At 37.1% G+C, this 13,915-nt stretch overlaps 3 protein-coding genes across 4 annotated transcripts; 2 read left to right on the top strand and 1 right to left on the bottom strand.

The window, feature by feature from the left end:
- Positions 1-2,164: 2,164 nt before the first annotated feature.
- Positions 2,165-2,593, top strand: thrsp (thyroid hormone responsive; the record flags this gene model as incomplete). Its single annotated transcript, XM_079482262.1, has 1 exon — positions 2,165-2,593. One exon carries the CDS (start codon positions 2,165-2,167, stop codon positions 2,591-2,593), a length of 429 nt encoding a protein of 142 aa, XP_079338388.1.
- A 266-nt stretch (positions 2,594-2,859) lies between these two features.
- Positions 2,860-5,177, bottom strand: ndufc2 (NADH:ubiquinone oxidoreductase subunit C2). The gene is made up of 3 exons (XM_079480809.1): positions 4,145-5,177; positions 3,613-3,756; positions 2,860-3,433 (listed from the first exon to the last, which is right to left on the bottom strand). The coding sequence occupies exons 1-3, from the start codon at positions 4,281-4,283 to the stop codon at positions 3,384-3,386; spliced, it is 333 nt and encodes a 110-aa protein (XP_079336935.1). The 5' UTR covers positions 4,284-5,177; the 3' UTR covers positions 2,860-3,383.
- Positions 5,178-5,205: 28 nt separating this feature from the next.
- On the top strand, positions 5,206-13,706 carry rab30 (RAB30, member RAS oncogene family). Of its 2 annotated transcripts, none has more exons than XM_079480808.1 (5): positions 5,206-5,384; positions 6,489-6,587; positions 6,993-7,076; positions 8,062-8,245; positions 10,376-13,706. In XM_079480808.1, exons 2-5 carry the CDS (start codon positions 6,495-6,497, stop codon positions 10,624-10,626), a joined length of 612 nt encoding a protein of 203 aa, XP_079336934.1. In that variant the 5' UTR covers positions 5,206-5,384; positions 6,489-6,494; the 3' UTR covers positions 10,627-13,706. The 2 variants fall into 2 exon arrangements, with proteins under 2 accessions (XP_079336934.1, XP_079336933.1); XM_079480807.1 differs by having other exon boundaries at positions 5,223-5,384; positions 8,068-8,245; positions 10,376-11,609.
- Positions 13,707-13,915: the final 209 nt, after the last annotated feature.

Genomic DNA, 13,915 nt, shown 5'->3' with positions numbered 1-13,915 from the left:
CTGTCCAAGCACTGTACTTTATTGTGAAGAAATTGAATTGATTTCATTGGAACGACATTGTGTTGCAAATGCTGTTCATAGTCCATACCTTAAACCTAACTCACACTACAAAAAAAAAACATTTTCATTCCGTTACTTATTTTACAGGAGACCTATCTGATTCATGTTCATCTTAATAGCAATTGCTTGGCAGGGCTGACACATTCCCTCCCACTGAACTCGTGAAGAGCACTCTACAAGTTGTAATGTTTTGTTATTTTGTAAGTATTTTATAAAGAAGTAATATTATGTATGGTATGTTTAAGATGTAATGCAATGTGTATACTCGTAACTTTAGGGTTCCAAAACGCCATATTTTCCACATACTGGGAATGTTTGTATCTCTTCTTTACCCCGTCTCTCTGAAACATGCAGATTTTTTACAAAGCTCAACGCTCTAAAAAAGCGAGGTGTGCTATGATTGGCCAGTTAACCAGTGCGTAGTGATTGGTCGAATACTGCAAGTGTGTGACGGAAATGTAACGCTTCTTACCATATTTGGAACATCGGGTTTTGATCTGATATTATTTTTTTTGCAATTGAGGTGTCTAAAACATGCATGGGCAACTTATGACAAACCAAAGACACAGAAAGACACACATTCGCGCCATATGACCCCTTTAAGCCTTTATTTGCTAGATACTGAATCTGTATGTCTTTCTTTTTTTATGATTGGGGCTAGAAATTGTTGTCATGCTTCAGCGTATACAGTATTGTTCAATAGTCAGGGAGTGATTCATTTTCATGGGTGTTATAAATGGGCTTTGCGATTAGATCACTTTATTGATTTTGTATATAAAAATAAATTTTCTGTATATATTTGAAGAGTTCGTTTGATAATGTTTCATACATGTTTTAAAATTATGTTTTTTATTGTGCAAAATATCAATCAAACTGCCGTTGGGTAGTTTTGATTGAGTAATAATAACTAAAACAAATAAAGCTAACCAACAAAATAAAAACATAACACAATAAATGACTTTTTCTTATTTTATCTATCATTTATTGTACGTGATTTTGTGATACCTTGCAATGTAGTGTACGTGGACTGAACTGTAACTTGAATATCTAGCTGCAGTGAATTACTTTGCCTTCATAAACATTATTTCATCAGAATATCGAACTTTGAACTGCCACTGGTGGAAAAAGATGCCTTTGGCTACAGTATGGCATACAGTCAGCAGTTACAGCATTTACCAGCAACTGCCAAAGCTAACCTGTCAAACCTTGACCTCTAGCATTTGCCTGTCTAAAACTATATGAAGAGTTTGGTTCCAAACTCTCTTTAAAAAAAATAAAAAATCATGCTTTTTTATTGTGCATTCCGATTAATATTCATCAAACTGCAGGACAAACGTGATAACATAATAAAAAAAAACGTGATTTTTAAACAGAGTTTGGAACCAAACTCTTCATATTATGTCCTCATTGTCCTTAAAAGTAAATTTCAGTAAATTTAAAGTCTGAAGTTTTATTTCCTCACAGACATTGTGCAAACAGACTAGCAGTTCTTTCCAAAGGCACACTCATGACACTGTACAGTCTGATGCACTGATGGCGGTACTGAACCATTGGCCTTTACATGTGAAATCTGTATTCACAGCCAATCCAAACAGATCTGACCTTGAAAGTCTGCACTGTGAATGATGAGATATTCATCTTAAATCATATCTTAAATGATCTTTGACTTTTCATTCATTATCTTTCATCACTGCAAAGCTCCTGGTGTTACTTTTGCAAATATAGCCCTTCTTTTATGTAACTATATCAACTCGTGTTTTTATAAGATATAGCAGAAACAGTAGTGCAACGCATTTATGGTCTGTGGAAATAGATGGCCTTATCTTCAAATCCAGAAATTTTAGGGTCAGTGTCCTCCTGTCTGGCAGAATGTCACGCTGTGAAGAAACAGACCTCGGGGAGGAGCGTGTCTTGGCTCAAATGGGTGCCTTCGATCAAATCTACCTCCATATTCGAGCCAGATCAGGCCACCATGTTGCATAACCGTCCCACACGGCCCCTCTAGACACGCTATATAAAGACAGTCTTTCTCTCTGAAATTTGCACTGCATCCAGGCTCTGGCCATTACACCATCTTATCAGCCCAAAGCCATCAAACGTAACCATGCAGTCTGCCGATGCCAAGCTCAACAGAAGCTCCCTGTTGTTGGCCCTTAGGCGCTACAGCTCAGCCATCCACAACATGGAACAGACAATCCTGCTTCCCAGCCTCCTGAGAGACGTGCTTTATGACGACGACAACGATGACGCTGTGGATTGTGAGGCCGCAGAGAACAGCAAGGATCTGTACGAGTGCTACCTTCAGCTTAAAGCCATCAAGAACATGGTGGAGAGCGGGCTCGTGCCCCACGACGATGCCAAGAGCAAGAGTCACGCAGTCCTGCATAAAAGCCTGGAGCCCCTGCTGGAGGCCGATCCAGAGGCGCTGTTCTACTTCCATCTCAGAGGACTGTTTACAGTCATGGCCACCTTGACAAAGAGGTCTCAGAGCTTGACGAAGAAATATCTTGACATCATCGGGGTCAGCCGTTAAGATTCAGCACATCCGGAGGATAACATCTTAAGGACAGAAGCATGTAGCTGGAAAGCCGTTTACATTTTAGTCGCTTTCTAAATGTGACATGCAATAAAAATATTTTTTCAAATTGAAAATCGTTTTGCTTAAGCACTTTTTTCAATTAAACATTTCAGCTCTGAACTTCAAATGGAAATCCGGTGTTCAAGTGTTGTTCTTTAGATTTTATGAACGTGTCTACTATAGTCCAAAAATTATTATTATTATTATAAAAGCTTTTCTTAAATATATATGGATAGAATTTTATTAACTTGAAAACACAAAACGATTGAAACATTTAATTGTACATTATTTGCACACCATAGTATATTTCATAATGCAAGTAAGATTAATCTGTTTGTTAAACAATGGTAATACATTTAAGATAACTTAACTGTGCTGAATAGTGTGCATATGATGTAATGTCAAAATTGCTAAATGTCGTGTAGTAACATCGAGTTACAAGACTTCAATTTTGAACTATAAACTGTGAGTATATCAGCATACTACACTTTCACAGTAAAACAAGTAATGATGACATTAGACATTAGCAATCATTAGAAATGGATATCAACAGCAAACAAACACTTGTTTGACAATAATCATAACTTAAAGAATGAAGAATACTGATTTGTTTTTTTAATCGTTTAATGAAACATTAAAGACAAAACTCAAACCAATATACGAGTATTTATTACAGCTGTTGTAATGTCTGTTGAACCAGATTTCCAACTATAATCTTCACATTTCTTCTGACAACCACGTCCATTTAACGGATTGGATGAAACGGCTCCACAATTTCTGAAAATGTCTTTTTATCTGGTTTGAAGAAATTAAATCAAAGTTAGACAAATTATTTCAGATTTATGAAACGCTTACGTGAAATTATGAAGGTGCGATGCTTAAAACAACACAAAAGTATTAACACAATAAACATGGACAACACCAATACATTAAATATTAGCAACATGATAAAAAGAAGGTGCAGATGTTTTTACCCTTCTCTGGAAAGTTCTCAGGGTGCAGCCGGATGTACTCATTCATGTCCCGGTCCAGCCTGGCATATGTGTAATTCTCATTTTTTGTTAGATGATATCCAATAAACCATCCAATGGTTACGAACAGAGCTTGACGGTGAACACCTGTTCAAAAAGAAGAAATTTAAAACCCCATGTTCAAGAGACAGTCACTGGCTTACCATCCAACATGTAAGTGTAACACAATGTATGGTGTAAAATTCCTAGACACTATATAGTAGCAACTTTTTTAGACCGTACTTTGGCAACACAGTGGTTATCTTGCATGCACCATGTAAATATATATATATAATTGTACAATGGTGTTTCAAATGCACTATATAAATAACATCCTATAAGAAAGGCATCTATTACGCAGTACGTTTTGCAAATGCATGTGCACTTGGTGCGCAATACTACGCTTTTATCTTCATTGTTACAATTATCAAAGTACTTTAACTGCAATGGTTACTAGTAGAAGTTTAGTGGGTTGTTAGTCTAGTTGAGCTCATACCTGCTTTGAGTGCAGGCCTGCGGTTCAAGCTGTTGTGAAGCATCGCAGTCGCCCATCCGCACAGCCCGAGCCATACAGAGTTTCTGTTCACGAGCCCCGGAGGAGGCAAAACCTTCGCTTCTTCAGGCAGAAGCCCCATAGTCCCAAATAACAAGATTTCCCAAAGTAAGGACAACCCAGACAGTTATCCTTCCATAGGATTATCACCCCGAAGGAAATCAAGGGCAATGTTTGTCCGGAAGTTAAAACGGTCCGGTGGAGAACAAGAGCAGCGTCTGCGAACGTTCCGGTCAGCGTCTCGTCCCGTATATGGACTCGACAGTTAAGAGGAATAGCGATTTAGTTTGAGATAATGCCTCTATTTTATCTCGATATAACAACTTTAAGCAGCACAAAAAGTTTAAAATAATCATTCAGAGAAGGATTGCTGGAAAATATACAAGATTGCAACAACAAACAAAACAAAAAATATTTCACTAGTTTCTCGTGCTAACGTTCCGTAATGACAAATTCTTTCTTTCTTTCTTTCTTTCTTTCTTTCTTGTTTTCTTTCTTTCTTTCTTGTATTCTTTCTTGTATTCTTTCTTGTATTCTTTCTTGTTTTCTTTCTTGTTTTCTTTCTTTCTTTCTTTCTTTCTTTCTTTCTTTCTTACAATTTTATATTCTACAATAGGCCTTCAGCTTTAAAATGATAATGCATCTGTAACATAATACACATGTTTTTATAGTTGCTGCATTAAATATATAGGCCTACGCAGGGCACATCATATACATTTTTGCATTATAACATATTTGCGTTTAAGTAGAACTACAAATCACAGAATTCATATCCATCTTAAGTTTGACCAAGGGTTGTGCTATTATACAGCGCCAGAACTAGATCTTTCTCAATAATACTACATCTTTACCAGCGTAGTCAGATGTTCCTTAAATTATATCTTGTTTCACAAAACATTTAAGAACATTTACCACACTAGTTACGGGTCAATGAAAGCCGAACTACATATCCCAGAATGCATGTATTTCCTCATGTTTTCGGGCTCGTCTTCCACTGGGAAAGCAGCATGATGTCATCGTGAAAACGAAGGAAACTCTGCGATCATTGTGCAACACTGGAGCCGAAAATCTGCCGAGATTGCAGGCGTTGCAAGATTGCCCGTGTCGTTTAGACCGCTTCCCAGAAGAAAAGACCGAATGCATTCGCAGTAACAGAAGCAGCGGGGTAAAACCCCAGTGTTTGGTAAGTGTAAAGATGATTCAATATGACCTTTAATGTCCAGCAGCTTGTGCAGAGCATCCTGCTAGCTTACTAACGGTATATGGCTGCTGGTTTGTACCTATCGCGAAATCAAATGTGTTTACATGCTTTTACGTTTGAGAAGGGGTTTAAAATAGAGAACAAGTGGTTAGGCCACATATGTCGTTTTTTGCGTATAGCAATATTCCTGCTTCCCCTATTGATAATCATTGCGTGCCGTGGTTTTACATTTCATTTACAGTACAGTACAGTACCCAGATGCCCTAAATGCAATACAAATGCAGTTGTTTTTATATAAAAATGTCATATTTCCACAATCCACATTTCAGAAACATGAGTGACAAGTGCGTTTCATTGTTTTCAACATGTTGATTTCAGCACTCAAAGGGGTTGAATGTAGTTAATAAGGCTTTGTGGTGATTCATTGTAATGTAAAATAAAAGTTTGAAGGTCTGGCTGTTGTTGCATGATGTTGCTTGCAATGTAATGTCTTTAAAAGGAGCTTTCATTTCTCTCAACCTTTTGAAGATGAATATATTGTGTCATCACGAAATTAAACATTTAATCGTATGTCGGCAGTTGTTAATCAGCTGTTGAAAGCATGTTTGCCCGTGCATGTGTGTGCATGCATGTGTGTTGACAGGCCTATGGGAGGTCTTTATTCCTTGTGTATTTATTGCGGTCCTCACAGTATCCTACCACAGGCCTTGGCAACAGCAGCCTTTGAGCACATGCATAGCACTTTCTCCTATAGCAACACGGGGAACAAGCGCAGTAAATGTGCCGTGGTAAAACACACAGGCACTGTTGATTCAATAAATTAAAGAACGCTTGGTTAAAAAGGGGCCCTAGAGACATGAGGCGCAGTTGATTCTCGCTGTTCTTTTCAGTAATACGTCATTAGAGTCTCTGAAATGTTTGTTCCGTGAGGGCCGTTTTATCAGTGAAGATGAAATGTTGCTCTCACTTCAAACAGTGTTTTCATGAGAGGGATATTGGTTGGACATTCACGAGCGTGCACACGGGTTCTAAACACCCACACATTCTCTCTCTCTCTCTCTCTCTCTCTCTCTCATTTTCCCTCAGCTGAGCATGAGCATGGAGGATTATGACTATTTATTCAAAATTGTGCTAATAGGAAATGCAGGAGTGGGGAAAACTTGCCTCGTCCGACGCTTCACTCAGGTCTGTGGTACACCAAATATTACTTTTTGGGGAGAAGTTGCAAAAACGACGAATATAGATTGAAAAATCATAAAGATCTTTAAAGTGTCACTTTATTCCAAGTGTTCTAAAGCCACACAATAGTTTTGTGTGTGAAACAAATCACATTTTTACCTCCCTCAAATATTTTGAAGAGTAATAATGTATATTATGCATTGCCAATTTATGTTTGTAAAAAATAGAACGACTAATAATTGAAATTAAACAGGACAGTCATAAAGAATAATGAGTACATTATGGTAACTTATCCTATGGTGTACTTTCACAACCCGAATAGTTAATGTGGCTTAAGAATCTGTCCAGTGTAACGGGCACCATGCATCAGTGGGATAAACTAAAAAGTTATTTTTCTTTATTATTTTCTAGGGCCTGTTCCCTCCTGGACAAGGTGCGACTATAGGAGTGGATTTTATGATAAAAACTGTTGAAATTAAAGGAGTAAAAGTAAAGGTTGGTGTAACAACTGTTCAGTGAATTTCTATCAACTGGTATCATAATATTTGCATATCAATTTGCAATTGGTCTTCGGTGTTACATTTTCCTAAAAACTGAATTGTGATTTATTTGTTTTTGCATTCATTTGTACCATAATTTGTCATAATTTCACCCAAAAATTAACATTCTGTCATCATTTACTCAACCTCTAGTTGTTCCAAACTCTTTGAACACAAGGGAAGATATTTGTAAGAATGTCAGCAACTATACGTTCTGGGGCACCATTGACTACCATTTCATTTACATAAATTTATTCATTTGTAAGACGCTTTTATCCAAAGCGACTTACAAGTAGTTTTTTTACAGTGTCACATTACTGCAGAGCAATCAGGGGTAAGGTGCCTTGCTCAAGGGCCCTTCAGTCATGACCTGCTGGCACTGAGATTAGAACCGGCAACCTTCTGATCACAAGCCCAACTCTCTAACCATTGGAGAGACTACCATAGTAAGAAAAATTATTAAATATACTTTTTTGTTCGTTTTTAAAGAAAATATATTTTGAGGAATTTAGGAAAGCAAAAAGATCTGGTGTACCCTTGACTGCCATTTAATTTTTTTTTACTATGGTAGTCAATCAAACCCCTGAAATGTCATGTTCAACAGAACAAAGACATTTAAATAGGTTTGGAACAACTAGAGAGTGAGCAATTGGTGTGGGTGAACTATCACTTCAAAATACATTTTTGTATTTGGCAGACGCTTTTATCCAAAGCGACTTACAATGCATTCGAGATATACATTTAATGAATTCGTACTAAATGTCAAGTAGACCCACAGCAATAATAGGACATTAGACGGTGTCTGGGCATGCACCTTTTCTGGCATTTTTCCACATTTCAGTCCACTTCCTGGTAATGAGGTGAAATTGAATCTCTGCTTGTATTGGGTTCTGCTGGAACTGCGGGTTTGCTGATCATTTGATCCGTTCACCACCCCAAAGCTGCAGATCTGGGACACAGCTGGGCAGGAGAGGTTTCGCTCAATAACCCAGAGCTACTACCGCAGTGCCAACGCCCTCATCCTCACCTACGACATCACCTGTGAAGATTCCTTCAGGTGCCTTCCCGAGTGGCTGAGGGAGATTGAGCAGTATGCTAACAACCAAGTGGTGACAATCTTAGTTGGTGAGTATTGATAAAAATGTATAGATTTGTATTCATCCTCATTCAGCTAGGTAGACCGAATGGTTTAAGATCAATGGAATATACATTTTGTCCTCTATTGGGGAAGGTCATGTTTCATTATGATGTGGCCAACCTACCAGATGAACTGCAATATACTGTACACTATAAAACGGTCCGTTCTGGTCCTTGATTCTGGTTGGTTGAGCCGTCTTCTAAGCCGTTATAAAATACCTGATTTGTAACTGCTGACTGCATCAGTCTATAGTAAGCATCACTTTTGTTGCATATTTGCTTCTTGATACACAAATGGAATAACCGTTTTATAAAAGCAATAAGCCTTATAGGCCAGTGGTTTTCAAACTTTAAGATGACAGGGATCCCCAAGATGAACCTTTTGTGAGAACCCCCTTCCTTAAACTAGTAGTTTACTTTAGAATTTAAAAGGTGTCCGTGTGTTTATTTCTTCTGTCAAAACAAATTGAGGCTTTTGAGGAAAGCTTTCCATGGTTCTTCTCCATATAATGGACTTCAACGGAGGCTGTTGGTTAAGTTCCAAATTTCAGTTTCATCGCAGGCTTTTAAAGACTTCACATGACACCAGCCGATGAATCAGAGTGTTGTCTATGCAAAACGATTAGTCATTTTCTAAGGAAAATGAAATGTTTATTTTCACTACAAATACACTTGCACTGCCTCCGTGATGCACGTCCATAACTTCCGTTATTACGTAATGAGGTTGGCATTATATTTATTATACTTCTTTTTGTCTGTTACTAATATATGCAGATTATATACTAATACAAATCTGATTAGGGCCATCTGGTTTAAAAAAAAAGGAAAATGACATAGAGTAACTACAAGGTTCTTGTGTGTGTGTGTGTGTGTGTGTGAGAGAGAGAGAGAGAGAGAGAAAGAAAGAGAAAGAGAGCCTCTTTTGCATTAATTTTTCATGGATTAATTTTATTACACATATTCTATGTAAAATATCAAAATTTGACTTAACAAGTTCATTTTTGTGTATGTGTGTATGTGTGTGTGTGTGTGTGTACATGGGTGACTAATTTTCACTCTAGATATTTAACTCTATATTTTCACACCAAACGCCAATTAAGTGATTTGCGTGAGTAAATTACATACAAAGTCAACGCAAAGATGCATAAAGATGTGAACGGGCATCAATTTCGTCTTCCGCAATGGTTTAAATGTTTATCGGATCGCATCACTCACACAAAGATAATGAACTTTTCCTGCGAGTAATGAAGAGCGTGGGTGTGACACTTTTTTCTGCACAGTGGCTGATTTGTAGTTTGTACAATCAAAAGACTTGTCATATTTTCCGTTTATTTCCCAGTAAATTTTTACCGCGATGTAGCCAAGTGTGATCTTTTAGTGACCCTTTAACATATCCGTATCATATCCATATTTTTTTTTTGTCACAAAGTGTCATGACCAAGTGACGAAGCTACAATTTTTGTCAAATTTGAAACCGTAAAATTTCCCAGAGTGTTAAGACTTTGGACATTAGCATTCACATACAGTACAGACACCCGTGAAGCTGCACCCACAACACTCAATTTCTTTGTGTTGTAGAAGGAGGTAAATAAGGAACGAATTCCATCAGCCGTAGTTTAAAATCCCAGTGAAATATTTTTGAAATACTCTTTTGAAATAACTTTATTGTAAATATCTTACCAATGGGTGTAAAATTAATGTGCCCTCCTTATCTGTAATTACAATCTGAAAATGCACTCCCGCTCTCTTGTGACTATCCATCTCAAATGAAGAAGATAAAACGGCTTGGGCTTGATCATCCATTAACTCCTCCCCTTCAGCTGTCAGTCTGCTCCCAGTTTCATTTCAAAAGCAGCTGCTGTTTATAAACATCCAATAAAAATCGCAGTGAAAAAACAAGCCACGCCCACAATTTTTTCTTATTCGAAATTCCGTTTCTTTCGGAAATGCGTCAGTATACGGAAGTAAAAACTATCGCAACTTTCTGTTCACAGGGACTTTAAAATAGTTTTTAGAGCTGTTGAATGAGCAAACAGCTCACTTGTAAACCAAAACGGTCACTTGATGGACCACCTAAAACAAGTATTTGATATTTGAGCCTGTTCTTGTTGTTTGCAGGGAATAAGATCGACTTGGCCGACAAGCGCGAAGTCCATCGGCAGCGAGCGGAGGAGTTTGCGGAGGCTCAGAGTATGTTGTATCTGGAAACCTCTGCCAAAGAGTCGGACAACGTGGAGAAGCTCTTCCTGGACCTGGCTTGCGAACTGATCCGCGAGGCCAAGCAAAACACGTTGGACAACAACGACTCCACCCCCATGCCCGGAGAAGGGAAAAACATCAATTATTTGGGTTGCTGCAGCATGAACTAGTAGACTTGGCCACCCTGTACCCCGCTGAAGAGACAGCAACATGGATTGCATACAAAGTGGTTGTATTGTCCGTGACCACTGTTGGTGGAAGTCTACTACTTTTACCTGTCTTCAAACCGCCGGTATTTTTAACCGTACTCTGTACATTCGAAAAAAGTAAGATCAGATTATGCTGCTTTCATGAAGGGGACCGAAGCATCTAGATGTTTTAAAACAAGAAAAAAGGGGCTATGATACTGCTAGCTGATAGGTCAGACAATGAGATTTTTTAACACTTCTGTTCAATGCAACTGTTGGGATTTTACTTATGACTTGTGAGACCATTTATTTGTTTTATAAGTGATTTTGGAAAAAGATGAAAAAGTATCTCATCCTTTTAAGGGAAAAATTCACCCAAAAATGTAAATTCTGTCATTTGCTCACCAACTTTCACCACCTTGTGGGAGTTCCACCTTCGAGTTGAAGGATGCTTTGAAGAAGGACCATTTTGATCTTTTTCATACAAATAAAGCATACAGTGATCAGGTGTTGTCAAGCTCCAACAGGTCAAAATAAAAACAGTCCATACCGATCAACCCCACGTACAGGAAACCACACTGCATATCATCACTGTCCGTCTGAAACCTCTTGTGTCCAAATTTGCTGGTTTTTATTTTTTAAATGATTAAATACTGTGTTTGCGAAGTTAATACTTTTTATTGATTAGATATTTGCCAAACCCAAGGACAAACACAAAGGGTGACTAATATTAATGATTTATGGCAAAAATAAAAAAATATGGAGACGGATGTGATATTCAGAATTTATGTGTAATCATTGCAGTTTGGCATCGGTGATGTGGATGTTGTAACGCTTCTTGATATTTAAATATGCACATTCGTATAAGAGTGCTAGTGTGAAACAAGTTTATGAAATATAATAATTAAAAACAATTGCTTAATAAAATCTGTCGGGTTTGGAACATTATGAGGATGAGAAATGACAGAAGGTTTTTGGTTGGATTATTTCTTTGAAATGCATTGCCACAATGCTGGTGTGCATGCATTTATTATTCAAGCAAAATGCACTTGCTTGTGAAATCATGAATATACGCATTTCCATTTATTTAAGAAAGAAAGCAGACACCCAGCTACCTGTGACGTTCCAAAATCCAAATTCTCACATCGGTTACTCGCTATCATTTGATTTTAAACCTGAAATGTGGGGTAACCAAACAACATTGAATCCCATTGACTTCCATTGTCACAAGAAATGTCCCAAAACCACTGAGACATTTTTGAATGACATATGGGTGAATAAATCTAATATTTTTTACAATCTTTTTGGGTGAACCATCCCTTTAAATCTTTATTAGACAGAAGTTTTATAAGAATATACACTCTCCTTAAAGCTTGCATGGAAGTTTGTTTGCCAATTCTCAAATTTGTGAAAACCATAGTAAAAACCCAATGTGCCTCTGTCAGAAAACAGCATTCTTGACATTATATTTAAAAAAGATTCTTAAAGGGACAGTTCAATCAAAAATGACAAATCTGTCATCATTCACTCATCCTGACATTTCAAACATGTTTGCCTTTATTCTGCATGTCTTTCGGTGTTCACAATTTAGGCCCCACATGACAACAAAAGTAATTTAGCATCCATTGCATCAAACATTGTGTGATATATTTGAATAAGTGCAGGTTTTATCGTCTGTTTCGTGTGTACTGGCCCTTTAAGAGATGTTTCTTTGTGATTATTTTCAAGACAATTAAGCACATTTTATCTCCAAGTCTCATTATTGTGACTTTTGGATGTTTGCTTTGGAGTTTGTAAATCTTATTCTCAAAGATGATTCTCATTAGACTCTAGAATAATTATTTTAACTAGCTTACATTTGTTAGGCACTACAACAAATCCTACAATTATAAAGAAATGTTTTAGAATTTCAATATTTGAACGAGGGAAGCAATCTCCTACACTGTGCAATAGGCGTTCTTGTTTTTATTGACCTGGTCACAGAGGTTTTCAGCAGCCAACCTGCTGAAACCAAAAAAATAAAAAAACATGTTTTTTTTACACCCTAGCCAATGGCATAATGCACTGTCTAAAAGTCTTATTTCATTCCATGCTAATAGGTTTACTCTGATTTATAACTGTGGGTATTTTGTCCTTTGGAAGTATTAGAACAGATGTATCAAGATGCTTCATAGTTGATTTAGTCCTGCTTTGGTAATAACCGTAGCGATGTGTAAAGCTTTTTGGTACTCGAGAGGCAGAGAGAACAGTGTATGTGGGTATGTATGAATGAGAGAACTACGTATTTGCTAGTTGTTGCACAATTAGTTTTGATGTTTCAATGCATCATATTGAGGAACAGTGGGTTGAGTTTTGTAGTGGTGTGGAACCGTATGATCCCGAGTTCATTTGGTCTCTGTTTTGGAATTGTGTTGTGCATTTTAACGGCTTTTTAACAGTCTGGGGTGTGCTGTGATGTTGTTTGCACCGGTGTCATTACAATGAAACGGTGATTTTACTCTTTTATAGACTTTCAGTATTTTACTTGCTGCTAAATAGCATTTTCCTGCATTTCCTTTTTTGTTTTTGCTTTGAACAGATTTACAAATAGACTTTCACCCATTTCTTGTTGATACATGTAACAATGACCTACTGATATTATTGGGTAAATCCATTCACCACAACCTTGAACAATGTCTGAGGACCAATCTTTTTCAGCTTGTTTTGGTTGTCAATTACTTTGCAGTATAATGCATTTTCTTCATATTTTGTGCTGCTTATATTATGATATTACGTTTTGTATTAACACATTTTTCGAGTAACAACTTTTACCATTTTGTGTAAACTGTTTTCTTTGTTACATGACGTGCCATGCGCAGTATTGTGTTTGTCGGATATATTTGTGTCGCCTTGTTTTACATTTATTTGCAATATTGTGTTACATTATGTACCAGTGACACTTGGATTATTTTTATGTTCAAGGCCCTAATTTCCTATATTCTAGTGTTACTAAGTGCTTATTTTTTCTGTATAGACATTTTATGACAATTCTATTATATGAAGTACAATAAATAGAAAGGGGTAACAAGTCCTTGTGTAAAGTAATGAGAAAATGCCACTGAACCCACCAGATTGTTAAGTAGATCCATTTGTTGTTTTGTGTGATGCATAAGAAGTTTGTGATGCGTTATGTGTAATATCTTGACTGAAGAGCTGAACCCACAACTGCAACTCAACTCAATGCCTAAAATGTTTCATTAAGCGATTCTGTTTGTGTACCTTTTGAGTTCAT

Source organism: Barbatula barbatula (genome assembly GCF_947034865.1).
Source record: "Barbatula barbatula genome assembly, chromosome: 19".
Classification (NCBI taxonomy): Eukaryota; Metazoa; Chordata; class Actinopteri; order Cypriniformes; family Nemacheilidae; genus Barbatula; species Barbatula barbatula.
Note: the sequence above shows the minus strand (reverse complement) of the source record. Positions and strands in the feature narration are given on the sequence as shown.